General features: G+C 45.1%; 1 protein-coding gene across 1 annotated transcript in view; it reads right to left on the bottom strand.

The window, feature by feature from the left end:
• Window positions 1–1274: 1274 nt before the first annotated feature.
• Clspn (claspin) overlaps window positions 1275–13687 on the bottom strand; it is a 35673-nt gene continuing 23260 nt past the window's right edge. Inside the window, exons 17-25 of the mRNA XM_029540396.1 lie at window positions 10531–10606; window positions 10031–10128; window positions 6182–6346; window positions 5959–6080; window positions 4462–4589; window positions 3244–3346; window positions 2618–2700; window positions 2252–2413; window positions 1275–1395 (exon numbers count right to left, since the gene is read on the bottom strand). Of these exons, the coding sequence (XP_029396256.1) occupies window positions 1285–1395; window positions 2252–2413; window positions 2618–2700; window positions 3244–3346; window positions 4462–4589; window positions 5959–6080; window positions 6182–6346; window positions 10031–10128; window positions 10531–10606 (1048 nt within the window). The 3' untranslated portion in view covers window positions 1275–1284. The remainder of the gene's footprint in view (window positions 1396–2251; window positions 2414–2617; window positions 2701–3243; window positions 3347–4461; window positions 4590–5958; window positions 6081–6181; window positions 6347–10030; window positions 10129–10530; window positions 10607–13687) is intronic.

Here is a 13687-nt window from a genome sequence, read left to right as displayed (position 1 = left end):
AGCATCCTTTATGCTGGACGCAGAGTCCCCGGGAGGGAGCATCCTGAAAACGAAACCTTAGGCATTGACCGAAGAAATGACCACTGAAGCTGGACAGCAAATCCTGCCCACAAGGCAATGAGATTTATTGAAAACCTACATACATATTAAAACAGCTTTGTACACATTTCTCCCATTACAAGATTACAAATATACAAATATATGTTCTGTCCAAGTCAGCATCCTGAGTATTAGAAAAAAACAAAACCAAAAGCCCTAGCACCTAACAGAAAACCTACATCTTAATTTCATCAGTTGAATGGGCTGCTTTATGTCTCTCAATAAAAGACAGACATAACCTCACCCAACTTCTCATGCTCAGCTTTCGACACCAAAGCCAACATTCACCTGCAATGGTTTTTTGCAAAGCAGCACTGAATTCGCTCTGATGGGAGAGAACTGGTCTATGTTTCTGAAAGCCCAGTGGCCAAAAAAAGCGACTAATAGCAGTTCTCCTCAACGTTTTTATTAAATTCTACTGGTCTGCTCTCAATATTAGTGATGAAATATTAAAATGTCCTCTGATGGTCAGGGCAAGAAACTCAGCCCCAAAGCAGCAATGAATAGTGGTCAGGTTTCTGCAGAAGGGAGGGAGGCTCTCGAACGAATGCTTTAAGTTGAGACTCTAGTCCTGGGGAAGGTCTGCTCTCCATTGATTATCCAGTGTGGGTGGGCACTGGGTAGAACCCTTTATCTTCTTCCCACACTGCAGAAAGGGAGGGGTAACTTCTTTCTGAACTAGGTACCAGCTTGAGTCCGTATTTCAAAGGCGATGGAGGTGAATCAGAGATCAAGACTAGGCGCTTACATGACACAGGAGGAGCAGGACGATGCAACAGCCGGGTGCGTGCTTCTCAGCCTGGTACCGTGTTAAGGGTCGGGTGGCTGTGGGAGCCTCATCCCAGTGCTGGCTTTCTGTAATTTTCTATAATGCCACACTTTCTTCCTCCTACGAACACCTTGACTTGAAAGTGGTGTCAACCCAGGAAACTGCTAGGAAAAAAATGTCAAGTGCTTAACGGAAGAAGTGAGACTTCAATTATTCTGTAAGTCGATGCTGGGCACTCTGCCGTGCTAAGATTGGTGGCCAAACTGAAAAATAACACTAGGAGAGAAGAGTGCTGTGGAGAGCTGTGTGGGGAGAAGGGAAGCTCTGCTCATCACGCGTCGGTGGGAACAGCAGTCCCACCCTCTCCGAAGACCTACTCTGAGTACTTTCCACAGATGCCGGCGTCCTGCATGGCGCTAGCTTTCCAAGTATCTGAAGATGCTTCGCTTTGGCCCTGGACTGCTTCCGTTTGTCTTTAGCCGCTTAGGAGACGGTGACATCATTGACGACGGTCCCCTTCTTCTGACCTAGAGAGAACACAGACGGAGTCAAGACACACACAAGTGCTTTCCTTCAGTGAGTTCTTTAGCAACTCAGTTAAAGCACAGATGACAGACAAAAAACAAAGTTTGAAGGCAAATTTAAAAGCCGAGGAGCTGATTGTCCATTGGAGCAGCAACTCTGCTATAAATTCTTGAGACGTGAAACATTCTAACACCATAACAGCTGTTAGATAAGAATTTTTACTTCGTCTTATTTTACTTTTTTGGGTGTGTGTGATGTATTCACATGCATGCATGTGGAGGCTGGAGGACATTGGCATCTTCCTCCATTTCTGACAGGTTCCTTTAAGACAGCCTGTCTCTGAACACAAAGTCTCACACTTCAGCTAGGATAGCTGGACAGCAGCCTCTCTCTGCCCAATGTTCAGGTTGTAGAATTGCACAACCATACAGCTATGCCTGCCATTTGTATGTGCTAAGATTCAGACTCAGATCTCATGCTTGCATAGTAAGTGCTCTTACCCACTAAACCATCACACACACACACACACACACACACACACACACACACACACTCACTCACTCACATGTTTTTTAAAAATAAAACACACAATTCTGGGACTGGAGCGCTGGCTCAGTGGTTTAGGCACTTACTCTTCTGGCAGAGGACCAGATTCTGTTCCTAGCACCCACAGCTTAACAGCTGTCTGTAACTCCAGTCCCAGGGGATCCGGCACCCTCTTCTGGCCTCCCCAGGTACCAGACACACACATGGTGCATGTACATACATGTAGGTAAAATACAAACTAATCTTTAAAAAAAACACAAAACAAATCCCCACAAGTAACATCTATCTGGGAAGTCCCACATAGAATCCCACCTGAGGCTTAGCCGAGTCCTTTGCTGCCTCTGCCTTGCTGGGAGAAAGCGTATGAAAGACAAAGTTCCTTGAGTTCCGGGGAGCGCTGGGGTTGAGGTCAGACAGGGCAGCGAGTTTCTGGAGCACAGCTTTGGGCTGGCTTAGCAGGGAGCCTGTCCTCAGCTGAGGAATGAAGAGTTACCTGATATCAAACCACAGTGCCAACGAGAAGGAGAAGGGCATCTATCCCGGGCTGCCTACCCTGGTACTGGGGGGACGCATTTCTACCTATGCAAGACCTCCCACATCCTGTGTGCACCTCCCTCCCTGGATGACAGACTGATGATCTACAGACCATGATGTCAGATTAACACAGTCCCAACTAACCTGGTGAGCACCTCCTGGTCTGATGGTTTCAAAAGGGTTACTGGGCACAGACTTTGATTCCTGAACAACCACAGCACGACTGGCTGGAAAGAAAACACAGAAAGAAGTGTTCTGGGCAAAGCTGGGTACAAGTCCTTCTATATTTAAACAAGCTAAGAAGCCTTAAAAGTTGACGTAAGAACTCTTGTTTATTTTATACTCATGACTTTAAGACTATAGCAAGTGTCACTAAGGAAACAATGAAGCTGAGCTTGTCAGTTAATCATTAACAAAGACTAATGTAACAGTACTTGGTGCTGTGCAGAGGGAAATGGTTCTGCAGGTCGATACACCGATGTGCAGATGCCAGCCCTAATAACTGAGCAGATAAATCCTGGGCGACTCTGAGAGAAGCCACAGTTCAACAGCCAAGCCTCAGAACTTGAGCCAAAAGAGCTACATAAACCCAACTGCACTGACCAGCAGCTTAGGAGACAACTTCTGCCTCTCCTCACCTCGATGGCACCTTTAAGACAGTATTACAGAATGGCTTATGTTAGCTGCCACAGTCCCTGCAGATCAGAGTCCCCTCCAAGTCACCAGCACTCACAATCCAAGCTGCCAGACAAAAAGAAGGAAGAGCTCACCATTCTTCTGCAGCGCTTTGGCTGTGACTTTCTTGGCTAGCATCATAAACTGACTGTCTTCCCCAATGTCCTCTTCTTCAACAGCAATTTTCCCCTGTTGAGCCTGAACATGAAGACCATACAGTATTAGCCAGGAATAGCACATGCCTATGATCCCAGCACTTGGAGAGCTGAGGCAGGTTTCGAGGACAGTGTGGAATACATAATGAGAGACCAGCCTCTGCCTCCAAACTAAACAAAACAAACTCATGCAACATTAGATTATCTTCAGCTTTCCAAAATAGACAGTGTAAGGGAGCTGGAGAGATGGCTCAGTGGTTAAGAGCACTGGCTGCTCTTCCAGAGGATACAGGTTCAACTCCTAGAACCCATATGGCAGCGCACAACTGTCTGTAGCTTCATTTGCAGGGGGTCTGACACCCTCTGCTGGCACCAGGCACACATGTGGTGTAGAGACATACATGTAGGCAAAACACCCATATACATACAATAAAATTAAAGTCTGGGCCTTTAATCCTCGCACTCCAGAGGCAGAGGCAGGTGGATGTCTTTGAGTCTGAGGCTGCCTGGTCTACAGAGTGAGTTCCAGGACAGCCAGAGATACTAGTAAGATGCTGTCCCAAAAAAACAAAACAAACAAAAAATAGTAATATATACAAAAAAGAAGATATACCAAAAATATGATAGATACAATAAAGAAGATAGGCCAGGCCGTGAAGCCCAGCTGCTACCATTTCTTCTCCTTGTTACAAGCTTTGCTGCCTTAGACTGAAAACAGAGAAGGGCTGGAGAGGCGGCTGAGTGGTGAGGAGAGGTGGCTGAGTGCTTAGAAACATGTGCTGCTCCTCTCTAGCACCCAGGTTTGGTTCCCAGCATGCATGTATGCAGCTAGCTCACAACTGCCTGGAACTCTACCTCCAGGGGACCTGACACCTTCTTCTGGCCTCCACAGGCACTGTACTCAAACATAGCTCTCTTCCCGACCCCACGCACATACAACTCCCATCACTAAAATACACATTTTAAAACATTGGACAGTTAGCCAGAGAGTTACTTATGGTGACCTTTTCAGTGTGTGTGTGTGTGTGTGTGTGTGTGTGTGTGTGTGTGTGTGGAGTGTGAAAAGCAAACCCCAAGATTAAAAGGATTAAATATGTTGTTGCTAAGTATATATGGCAGGTGAAGTCAGAACAGGCGATTTTCTTGGACTCTTTCTACCTGTTCCCGAAGCCACTGCTCTCGCTCAATCCGCTCCTTCCTCCACTTGGCTTCAGTCTCATCAAGCTGTTCTTCAACCTGATCGTCATCAGAGTCTCTGTGAAACAGATCCATCTGGGAGGTATCATCTAAAGGAGAGAGGTAAGGTGCTTAGCATTTGGGAATCCTCACAGAGGGAGTGCTCAGACAGACACAAGCCAAACCCATATCTGTGAACGCTTTGACATAAACCTTCCCCAGCCACAAAGGAAATCAATGGATACAGCCACATCTTCCACACAGCCTGGTGTGTAGGTGGCTTTCTGTTTGTGCTTTTTTTCCAGAAAGGGTTGCAAGTAGCCAGGATGGCATTGAACTTGCTATGGAGCTAAGGATGATCTTGACTCCGGGTTGTCCTCCCTCTACCTCCCAAATCTTAGGATTGTAGGCAGCACCGCTGCCGAGTCCAGCTTGGTCATGTAAGGGACAGTCTGACATGGTTTCCTGCTCCTGAACAGAGCCAGCAGGGTGTGAGCCTCCACGAGTGTTTCCTGGGGGTGAGAGGCTTGTCTGTTTAACAGTGTACATATTTTCATGGTCCTCCTTTGAGGAATGTCCTCTGCTGAGGTACTGAATCCATGATAATCAGAAACAGCATGAGTCTGGGAGGCAAGGAAATGTCTATGTCTCAGCAAAATGGTGGAACACTGTGACCCTCAGGACACCCCTAAGGCTGTAGGACAGAATGCTGAAAACATGAGTTCAAAAATACATAATTTCTCAACTATGCAAAATATAAGGATGCAATATGAATTGTATAAGGAGCTTCATAGATCTAAAGGACAGAGGCAGCTGCACTATGAGCCCGATTGTGAGAAAGATACTAAGGAAGGAGATGAGGAATTAGGGAGCAGTGATCGTAAGGCAGCTAAGTTTTCTGTTTATGATTACTAAGGCAGGTAGATTCCTGAGTTCCAGGTTAGCCTGGGACAGAGCTAGTTAACAGGCATGATCAAAATGGTAATTTCAGGGCGAGGTTCCACTCAGCTATCTTATTGTCTGTGTTAGAGCTTGTTGTCTCTAAGAATCAAGGGGCTGGGGTCATGGGATAATCAAAATGGGATAATGACTAAATTAATATGTAAAATAAAAAAATTGGGCTTTTGATCTGCAAGAGATGAACTATCCAGAGTTTTTAGAATAGCAAGAGAACTGTCTCGAGAGCAGAACACAGAACATTCTGGAGCAGAGCATAGGCTGTCAGCTTGGACCCAAGATCTGACACTGCACGCAGATACCCCTTTGGTCAGAATCCCTCTTCAAGCTGAGGCAGTTCCTCGGCACACGGCCATGCCCAGTTGTTGTCTAATGTGCTACAGAGGACAGAACTCAGAGCATCTGTGTTCTACCAACTGAGCTCTAGCTCCAACCTCCTGGTTTAGTTCTGATTGCTATTTACCATCTTAAAGTGGACAAATATGTATACTGGAACCACTTCTTTCTAAAGGACCATGATACCTATGTGTTTCCATCGGAATTTTCTTGTTCGTCCAGGCCCGTCGCTGTGCAGATCCCCATCAGCAAGGTACCTCTCTTGATATAGCCGCAGTCGCCGCTTATCATCGTCCAACATGGTTTTCCTACAACAGAAACAAGGTGTTGGACACCAGGACCATTCTCCCTGGTAACAAGGCTGCCCCGGGGCGTCTTGTTGCTTAGAAGGGCTCGTTAGAATACTAACATGTGTATTTTCTTGATCTGACTCTCCAGCTCCTCATCAGACGGAAGCACCTCGTCAATGACGTCCTCTTCATATTCATCAATCTCCTCCCCATCATACTCGTCTTCACTTCCCACGTCACTGCCTGACACCTCTGCCTCGTCTTCTAAGTATTTCTTCAGTCTCCTAGAAAGCAATTGGAAAGATTAGAGACTAGACAGTGGACACACACAGAAGATGGATACAGTGAGAAAAGCAGAAAGCCCCCATGGCTATTCCTGTCCCAGTGGATAGCCTCTCATGACGGCCCTCATCAAACCCAGGAAGTCAGAGCCAAAACAAAGCTGCAAGTAGGATGGGGTTAGTGGGGTGAGGGGTGGGGTGACGGCTGTCAGGACTGGGGAGAATGAGAGAGGGCGCAGGAATGTGAGCAGAATGCATGATATACATGTGGAAACAGCCAAAGGGTTAGTAATAAAGGAAAGCAGAACATAGAACCATTAATAGTAGGTTTCAATTTATAATAACACACTTGGATAATGTCAAGTACTCTTTTGATATTTAAACGCTGGACACTTAACCCAGACGAAATGCCAGTTGCTGTACTTTACAGGTGATACCATTAGCCTATTACCTCTTGTCATTTGCTAGTTAACAAAGAGAATGTCTAAGATGCAAGGAGACTAGAAGCTATAACCCTAAAAATGCCACTCGTTCTGGAGGGAACTCGAGTTGTTCGTATAGAAATCGTGTAAGGAGGCTCAGAGAAACCAACCAGCTCCCATGTAGGAGATAGACTCAACCTAGCTTGGGCAGTCCTACAGCCAGAAAACTTTAAGCTTTTTTGTTTGGTTGGTTTTTGTTTTTGTTATTTTTTGAGACAGGGTTTCTCTGTATAGTCCTGGCTGTCCTGGAACTCACTTTGTAGACCAGGCTGGCCCCGAACTCAGAAATCTCCCTGCCTCTGCCTCCCAAGCACTGGGATTAAAGGCGTGTGCCACCACCGCCCAGCGCCAGAAACTTTAAAATGTATTTGGTGTGTGAGTGCCTGCATGCAGGTCTGGGGACACCTTGTGGGTGGTGGTTCTAGGCTTCCACTGTGTTATGGGATCTCTGTTTCAGCTGCTTCACTGTATAGTCCAGGCTAGCTGGCCTACAAGCTCCCAGGTCTTTCTGACTGACTCTGTTTAAAAAAAAAATCAATCAATCAATCAAACCCCAAACAAAAACAAAACAACATTTAAAATTACTTGATTATTTTATGAGTGTTCTGCCTGTGCACCACATGCTTGCAGTGCCTACAGAAGATAAAAGGGGATGTCAGATCCCATGTAATTAGGGTGACAGATGGTTGAGAGCCATTATGTGGGTGCTAAGAACTGAACCTGTAAGTACTGTCCTCTGTAAGTACAGTACCAGTACTCTTAACCACTGAGCCATCTCTCCAGTCCTCCATTCTCCTATCTCTTATGTTGTGGGGAATTATAAATGCACGCCGACACACCCAGGTGGCTTGCTTGCTTCCTTCCAATATGTGGGTTCTGGGGATCGAACTCGGGTCATCAGGCTTGTACAGCTACCAGCTTCACCTAAAGCCATCACCTGGTCCCAGAAAACTCATAATGTTTACTACATATTTAAGAGTACCAGCTAGAAGGTTCAAACTTGTTTGTTTTGTATTTAAGCTCATCAGTGCTTACAGAACCGTCTAATACAGTAAGACCAGAATTCCCTGTTGTCGACACAATTGCAGTTTGTCTTTTCTAGTGAGGTGCTGGAGAGTCTATAGGCTTGCACAAGCGAGGCTGTTCTCTAAAGCCCTCTAAACTTCAGCTCTACTCTTACATTTTGAGATACTTCTTAGAAAGTTGCCTGGGATAGTTAAAACTCTGTAGGCCATGGTGACCTTGACTTACCTAGCTGAGCATTCAAGTAGGTAGTCCCAGGTCTGCACCACCAGCCGGCCTATTAATTTTTCTAACTTCACTCTCTTTAAGAAGGTGGCCTTCAAGCCGGGCGTGGTAGTGCACACCTTTAATCCCAGCACTCGGGAGGCAGAGGCAGGCGGATTTCTGAGTTCGAGGCCAGCCTGGTCTACAGAGTGAGTTCCAGGACAGCCAGGGCTACACAGAGAAACCCTGTGTCGGAAAAAAAAAAAAAGAAAAAAAAAAAAAAGAGGGTGGCCTTCAAAGTCCTGTTCTCTATGGTCACAAGAAGCAGAAATTTGGTGGGTCGGATAGATGAGTTATTTTTCTTTTTGAGACAAGTTCTCCTTACATAACCCTGGCTGTCCTGGAGTTCACTGTGTAGACCAGTGCTGGGATTAAAAATGCATGACCACTGTGCCTAGCTTGAAAGATGACCTCTTAATCAAAGATACATTGTATTTTTCTCTCTAAATGCTAGGCTTCCTGGAGAGTTCCTTCAAAGGCCATTAGTCACCAGGCTTCCCAGGCTTCTCAGTAATGTCACTGAGCAGTTCATCTTTGGTTGCCATTCTTTAAGGACTGATTTGAAAACCTCTGCAGTTAAATAAAGTTTAACAAATACTACCTCTGGGAGGAAAAAGATATGGTTATATCCTAAAGTTACACAAAAAAGTTAAAGTGACAGGTGACAAATGAGAACCCCAGCTAAATCTTAAGAGGATGAAATGACAGGCCAAAAGCAACAATATAAATCTAATAGAGATCAATATGACGTCCTGACATGAATCTAAAAGTCATGCACATGCTATATGCTACTGAATCTTTATCAAATTATCTTTGTGAAACTGCTTTAAAATTATGATACTATGAGGGAAAGTCAAGATGCAAAGTGAAACACATAGGGAAATTGTTCACATCTCAGATGTTATGAGGAAATGTATTACTAACGCTTTCACATACATTCCGACCAATCGATATAAACAGTTCCCTCCCTGCTTTCCTCCCTCCCTCATCTCCATCCTTCCCTTCGCGTTTGTGGTACTGGGGATAAACCAGGACCTTATACATACTATGCAGTGCTTTACTATTGAGCTTCACTGCCAATTCCTGTCCATCTGCCCATCCCTCCAATAGCTTACCCACCACCCACCTACCTTCCTATGTTTTTAGTGGTATGCACAGGGCCTCATTCATACAAGGCAAGTCCGCTACCAAATGACCTATATCCCCAGCTCATACATTCTTTTAAATACTCCAAAAGTTTTACTCTCATGAGTGACAAATATTTTAAATATAAAAAAATTAAGCGGGCCATTTGTCCGAGATGAGAATCAAGAAAACCAGGAATGACAGACTTCATAGACAGAGTTCCTGCCAAAGTCAGTTATCAGCATAGTCTTAGGGCATAGGGACTGACTCAGTTCTCCTGATCTTGGGTCATGTGACTAATACTCATCTAACAAACAGCCAGAGCACACCTGAGTAGAGAGACTATTCCAGGGCACAACGAGAGTAGGAAGCAACGCTACTGAGAATGTCATTGGGTCTGGGAGGAATTGAGAGATAATTGGCATTGATGTCACTTAAGGAAAAATACAACCATCTTTGAATACTCAAGAAGTGGCCACAGATGGATTTTTAAAAACTTATTCATGAGCATATGTGTGCCATGGCACAGGTGTGGAGATCAGAGGACAACCTCTGGGAATTGGTCTTCTGCTCTCATCACGGGATCTAGACTGCCTTCCTGGCAGTCAGGGCTGCACAGGAAGCACTTTCACCTGCTCACTCATCTCATTTGTCTCAAGGCCATGAAGGACTGGTTTAAATGTTATTCCCGAAAAGCAGAAACCAAACCAGCAAGTGTGTGTGAAAAGGTAGCAGGCTATACATCAACTTGGGAGAACTGTCTAGAGGCTGAAGGCATGGACAGAGCACCTACATTTGGCGTTTCATCTTCTCAGACTGCTTCAGGAGCTCTTCTTCATCATCCTCCAGGTCCAGGGCCAGCTCTTCATCATTGGAGTCACTGTGTTCACCCTGCCACGTCAGAGCAGCAAACTCAGTTACACACTGACAACAGGGATCACAGTAAGAGTGCTGCCTTGAGCATGTCATAGGGTGCTCTTTCCCCTGTTCTTAAACTGTTTACATTGTAGACAGAGTCTAGCTGTGTAGCACAGGCTGGTCTTGAACTCACAAATCCACCTCAGTCTCCTAAGTACTGGGATTATTAAGTACTGGGCACATGGTCCTGGGTTGAGCTCCAGCACCATGAGACAAAACCAGAAAGCAACAAGAGGATTTATTAAGTTCTGTCCCATGCCTCATCACAGGCCACTGCTTCTGGTAAGACGCTAAGCTCAGTTAGTGAGCTCAGTTTTCAAGAACGAAGGCAGGGGAGCACCATGTGGAGCTTGGTTGTGTTCTCTCTGCACTCACCTCATCACTAGCAAATCCATCCTCTTTGGAAACAAGCTGGAAGTCGCCAAATTCTTCCTCTTCACCCTCTTCCTCCCTAGAAGACAAACACTAAGTCCCTGAAAGCACACCACAAGCAGACAGCCAGGCTAAGGACTTAAGACACTCATCAGCACCAGAGAGTTCTTTAAAGAAGAAGGAAGTGAGGTATTTTGTCCTTTAAAAAAAGGTGTTTTGAGCCGGGTAGTGGTGATGCACGCCTTTAATCCCAGCACTCGGGAGGCAGAGGCAGGCGGATTTCTGAGTTCNTGAGTTCCAGGACAGCCAGGGCTACACAGAGAAACCCTGTCTCGAAAAACAAACAAACAAACAAACAAACAAAAAAACAACTACAAAAAAAGGTGTTTTGAGCCTGAGGGCTAAAGCATTTACTCTGCAACTGTGAAAACTGGAGTTTTGACCCCAGAACCCATATCAGTGCCAGGTTGGCAGAGTGGTCCACTGTACTTATAGCCTCATAAGGCAGAGATAAGGATGCTCAGGGTGGACTGACTAGGAAGGCTAGTCATCCCTGGGTATAGTGGTCCAGGCCTTTCATTCCAGCACTTGGGAGACAGAAGCAGGTAGGATCTCTGAGTTTGAGGCTAATCTGGTCTACAGAGTGAGGTCCAGGCCAGCCAGGGCTACAGAATGAGACCTAGTCTCAAAACAAAACAGAACAAATTATGTTGAAACTATTAGATAAGCAAGCTCCGAAGTCCTTCAGCTGGTAAAACCTCTACACCTATTAAACGAATCTTCCTCCCTCTCTCCAGCCACCATCTAATCTCACCGTCCCTGTAAAACTTCTTACTCCAGCGACTCTATCGGTAGATGTTGAGGTATTTATCCCTCAATGACAAATACTTCTTGTTCCTAGCATATGTTCACGGTTCCTCTATGTTGCAGCATGTGTCATAATGTCCTTCCTGCTGGGCTGGACATGATGCACGCACTTGGTGGATGAAGCAGAGGAGTACCTTTGAGGTCAGCCTGAACTAACAGTGAATTCCAGGCCAGTATGGGCTGCACAGGAAGACCTGGTCTCAAACAACAAAAACAAATTCCCTTCCTTTTAAAGCCATTTAATACATATACATTTTATTTAGCAAATGTGCTGGCTAGTTTTATGTCAACTTGACACAAGCTATAATCACGGAGGAGGGAGCCTCAATTGAGAAAATGCCTCCACAAGACAGAGTGGCATGCATAGGACATTTTCTTTTTCTTTTCACCTTATTATTTTACGCTCACTGGTGTTTTGCCGGCATATATGTCTATGTGAAGATGTCAGATCCGAGAACTCTAGTTCTAGAGAGTTGTGAGCTGCCGTGTGGTTCCTGGGAATTGAACCCAGGTTGTTTGGAAGAGCAGCCAGTGCTCTTAACCGCTGAGCCATCTCTTCAGCTCCTGTAGTGCATTTTCTTAATAAGTGACTGATGGAGGAAGCCCAGCCCACTGTGGCCATCCCTGGACTGGTGGTCCTGGGTTCTATAAGAAAGCAGGTTGAGCTACGCACACTCCTCCATGGCCTCTGTATCAGCTCCTTTCTTCAGATTCCTGCCCTGCTTAAGTTTCTGTCTTGATTTCTTTTGATGACGAACTGTGATATGGAAGAGTAAGCTAAATAAACCCTTTCCTCCCAGTTTGCTTTTTTTTTTTTTTAATTTTTTTTTTAAAGATTTATTTATTATTATTCATAAGTACACTGTAGCTGTCTTCAGACGTACCAGAAGAGGGTGTCAGATCTCATTATGGATGGTTGTAAGCCACCATGTGGTTGCTGGGAATTGAACTCAGGACCTTCAGAAGAGCAGTCAGTGCTCTTACCTGCTGAGCCATATCACCAGCCCCCCCCCCTTTTTAAGATTTATTTATTTATTATATGTAAGTACACTGTAGCTGTCTTCAGACACGCCAGAAGAGATCTCATTATGGATGGTTGTGAGTCACTGTGGTTGCTGGGATTTGAACTCAGGACCTCTGGAAGAGCAGCCAGTGCTCTTAACCACTGAGCCATCTCTCCAGCCCCCCAATTTGCTTTTTGTCAAGGTGTTTTATCACAGCAATAATAACCTTAACAAGTCATCAGCCACACTTCCTCTTCATTTTGGCTATTATCAAAATAATGTTAAACACAAATTTAAAAACCTGTTTTATTCATTTATGTATAAGAAAGGAGTAGCAGGGCTGACTGTAATCTTCATGCCTTTATATATTTATACATTTATTTATTTACTGTGTGTGAATGTACAGGCATGTGCATCTATTACTACACACACGTTTTAACTACTATACTACATATAAAGAGGCCAGAGGTCAACTTGTGGAAATCCGTTCTTTCCTACCATGTTAAGACACTAGGGGAACTGGAGAGATGGCTCAATGGGTTAAAACACTTGCTGCTCTTGCAGAGGACCCAAGTTCAATTCCCAGCACCTACATGGTGGCTTACAACCATCTGTAACTCCAGCTCCAAAAGAGCCAATGAAAGCCGGGCGTGGTGGCACATGCCTTTAATCCCACCACTCAGGAGGCAGAGGCAGGCAGATTTCTGAGTTTGAGGTCAGCCTGGTCTACAGAGTGAGTTCCAGGACAGCCAGGGCTACACAGAGAAACCCTGTCTCGAAAAACCAAAAAAACAAAAACGAAAAAAAAAAAAAAAAAAAGACACTAGGGATTGAACTCAGGTCTTCAGGCTTGGTGTCAAGTATCTATCCACTGAGCCACTTACCTAGCCCTGAACTTGATTTTCTTGCCTCTGTTTCTGGACTATTGGATTCTAAGTACATACCACACTAGGCTTTCTGAGGTTCTTTTTGAGGTGACAGGCATGTGCCACCACTCGGACTTCTTTAGAGCCAAAGTGGAGCTGCTGGATCAGATGGTAATTCTATTATCAGCTCTGAGAAATCACTGCACTTGTTTCCCTAGCAGCTCACCAAGAACAGAGGTTTCCCTGATTTCTGCCAATACTTAGTTTACATAAAAACTGTAGTCACCTTAAAAGATCTGCCTTGGGCTGGTGAGATGGCTCAGCAGGTAAGAGCACCGACTGCTCTTCCAAAGGTCCTGAGTTCAAATCCCAGCAACCATATGGTGGCTCACAACTATCCGTAACAAGATCTGATGCCCTCTT

Source organism: Mus pahari, chromosome 6, assembly GCF_900095145.1.
Source record: "Mus pahari chromosome 6, PAHARI_EIJ_v1.1, whole genome shotgun sequence".
NCBI lineage: Eukaryota > Metazoa > Chordata > Mammalia > Rodentia > Muridae > Mus > Mus pahari.
Note: the sequence above shows the minus strand (reverse complement) of the source record. Positions and strands in the feature narration are given on the sequence as shown.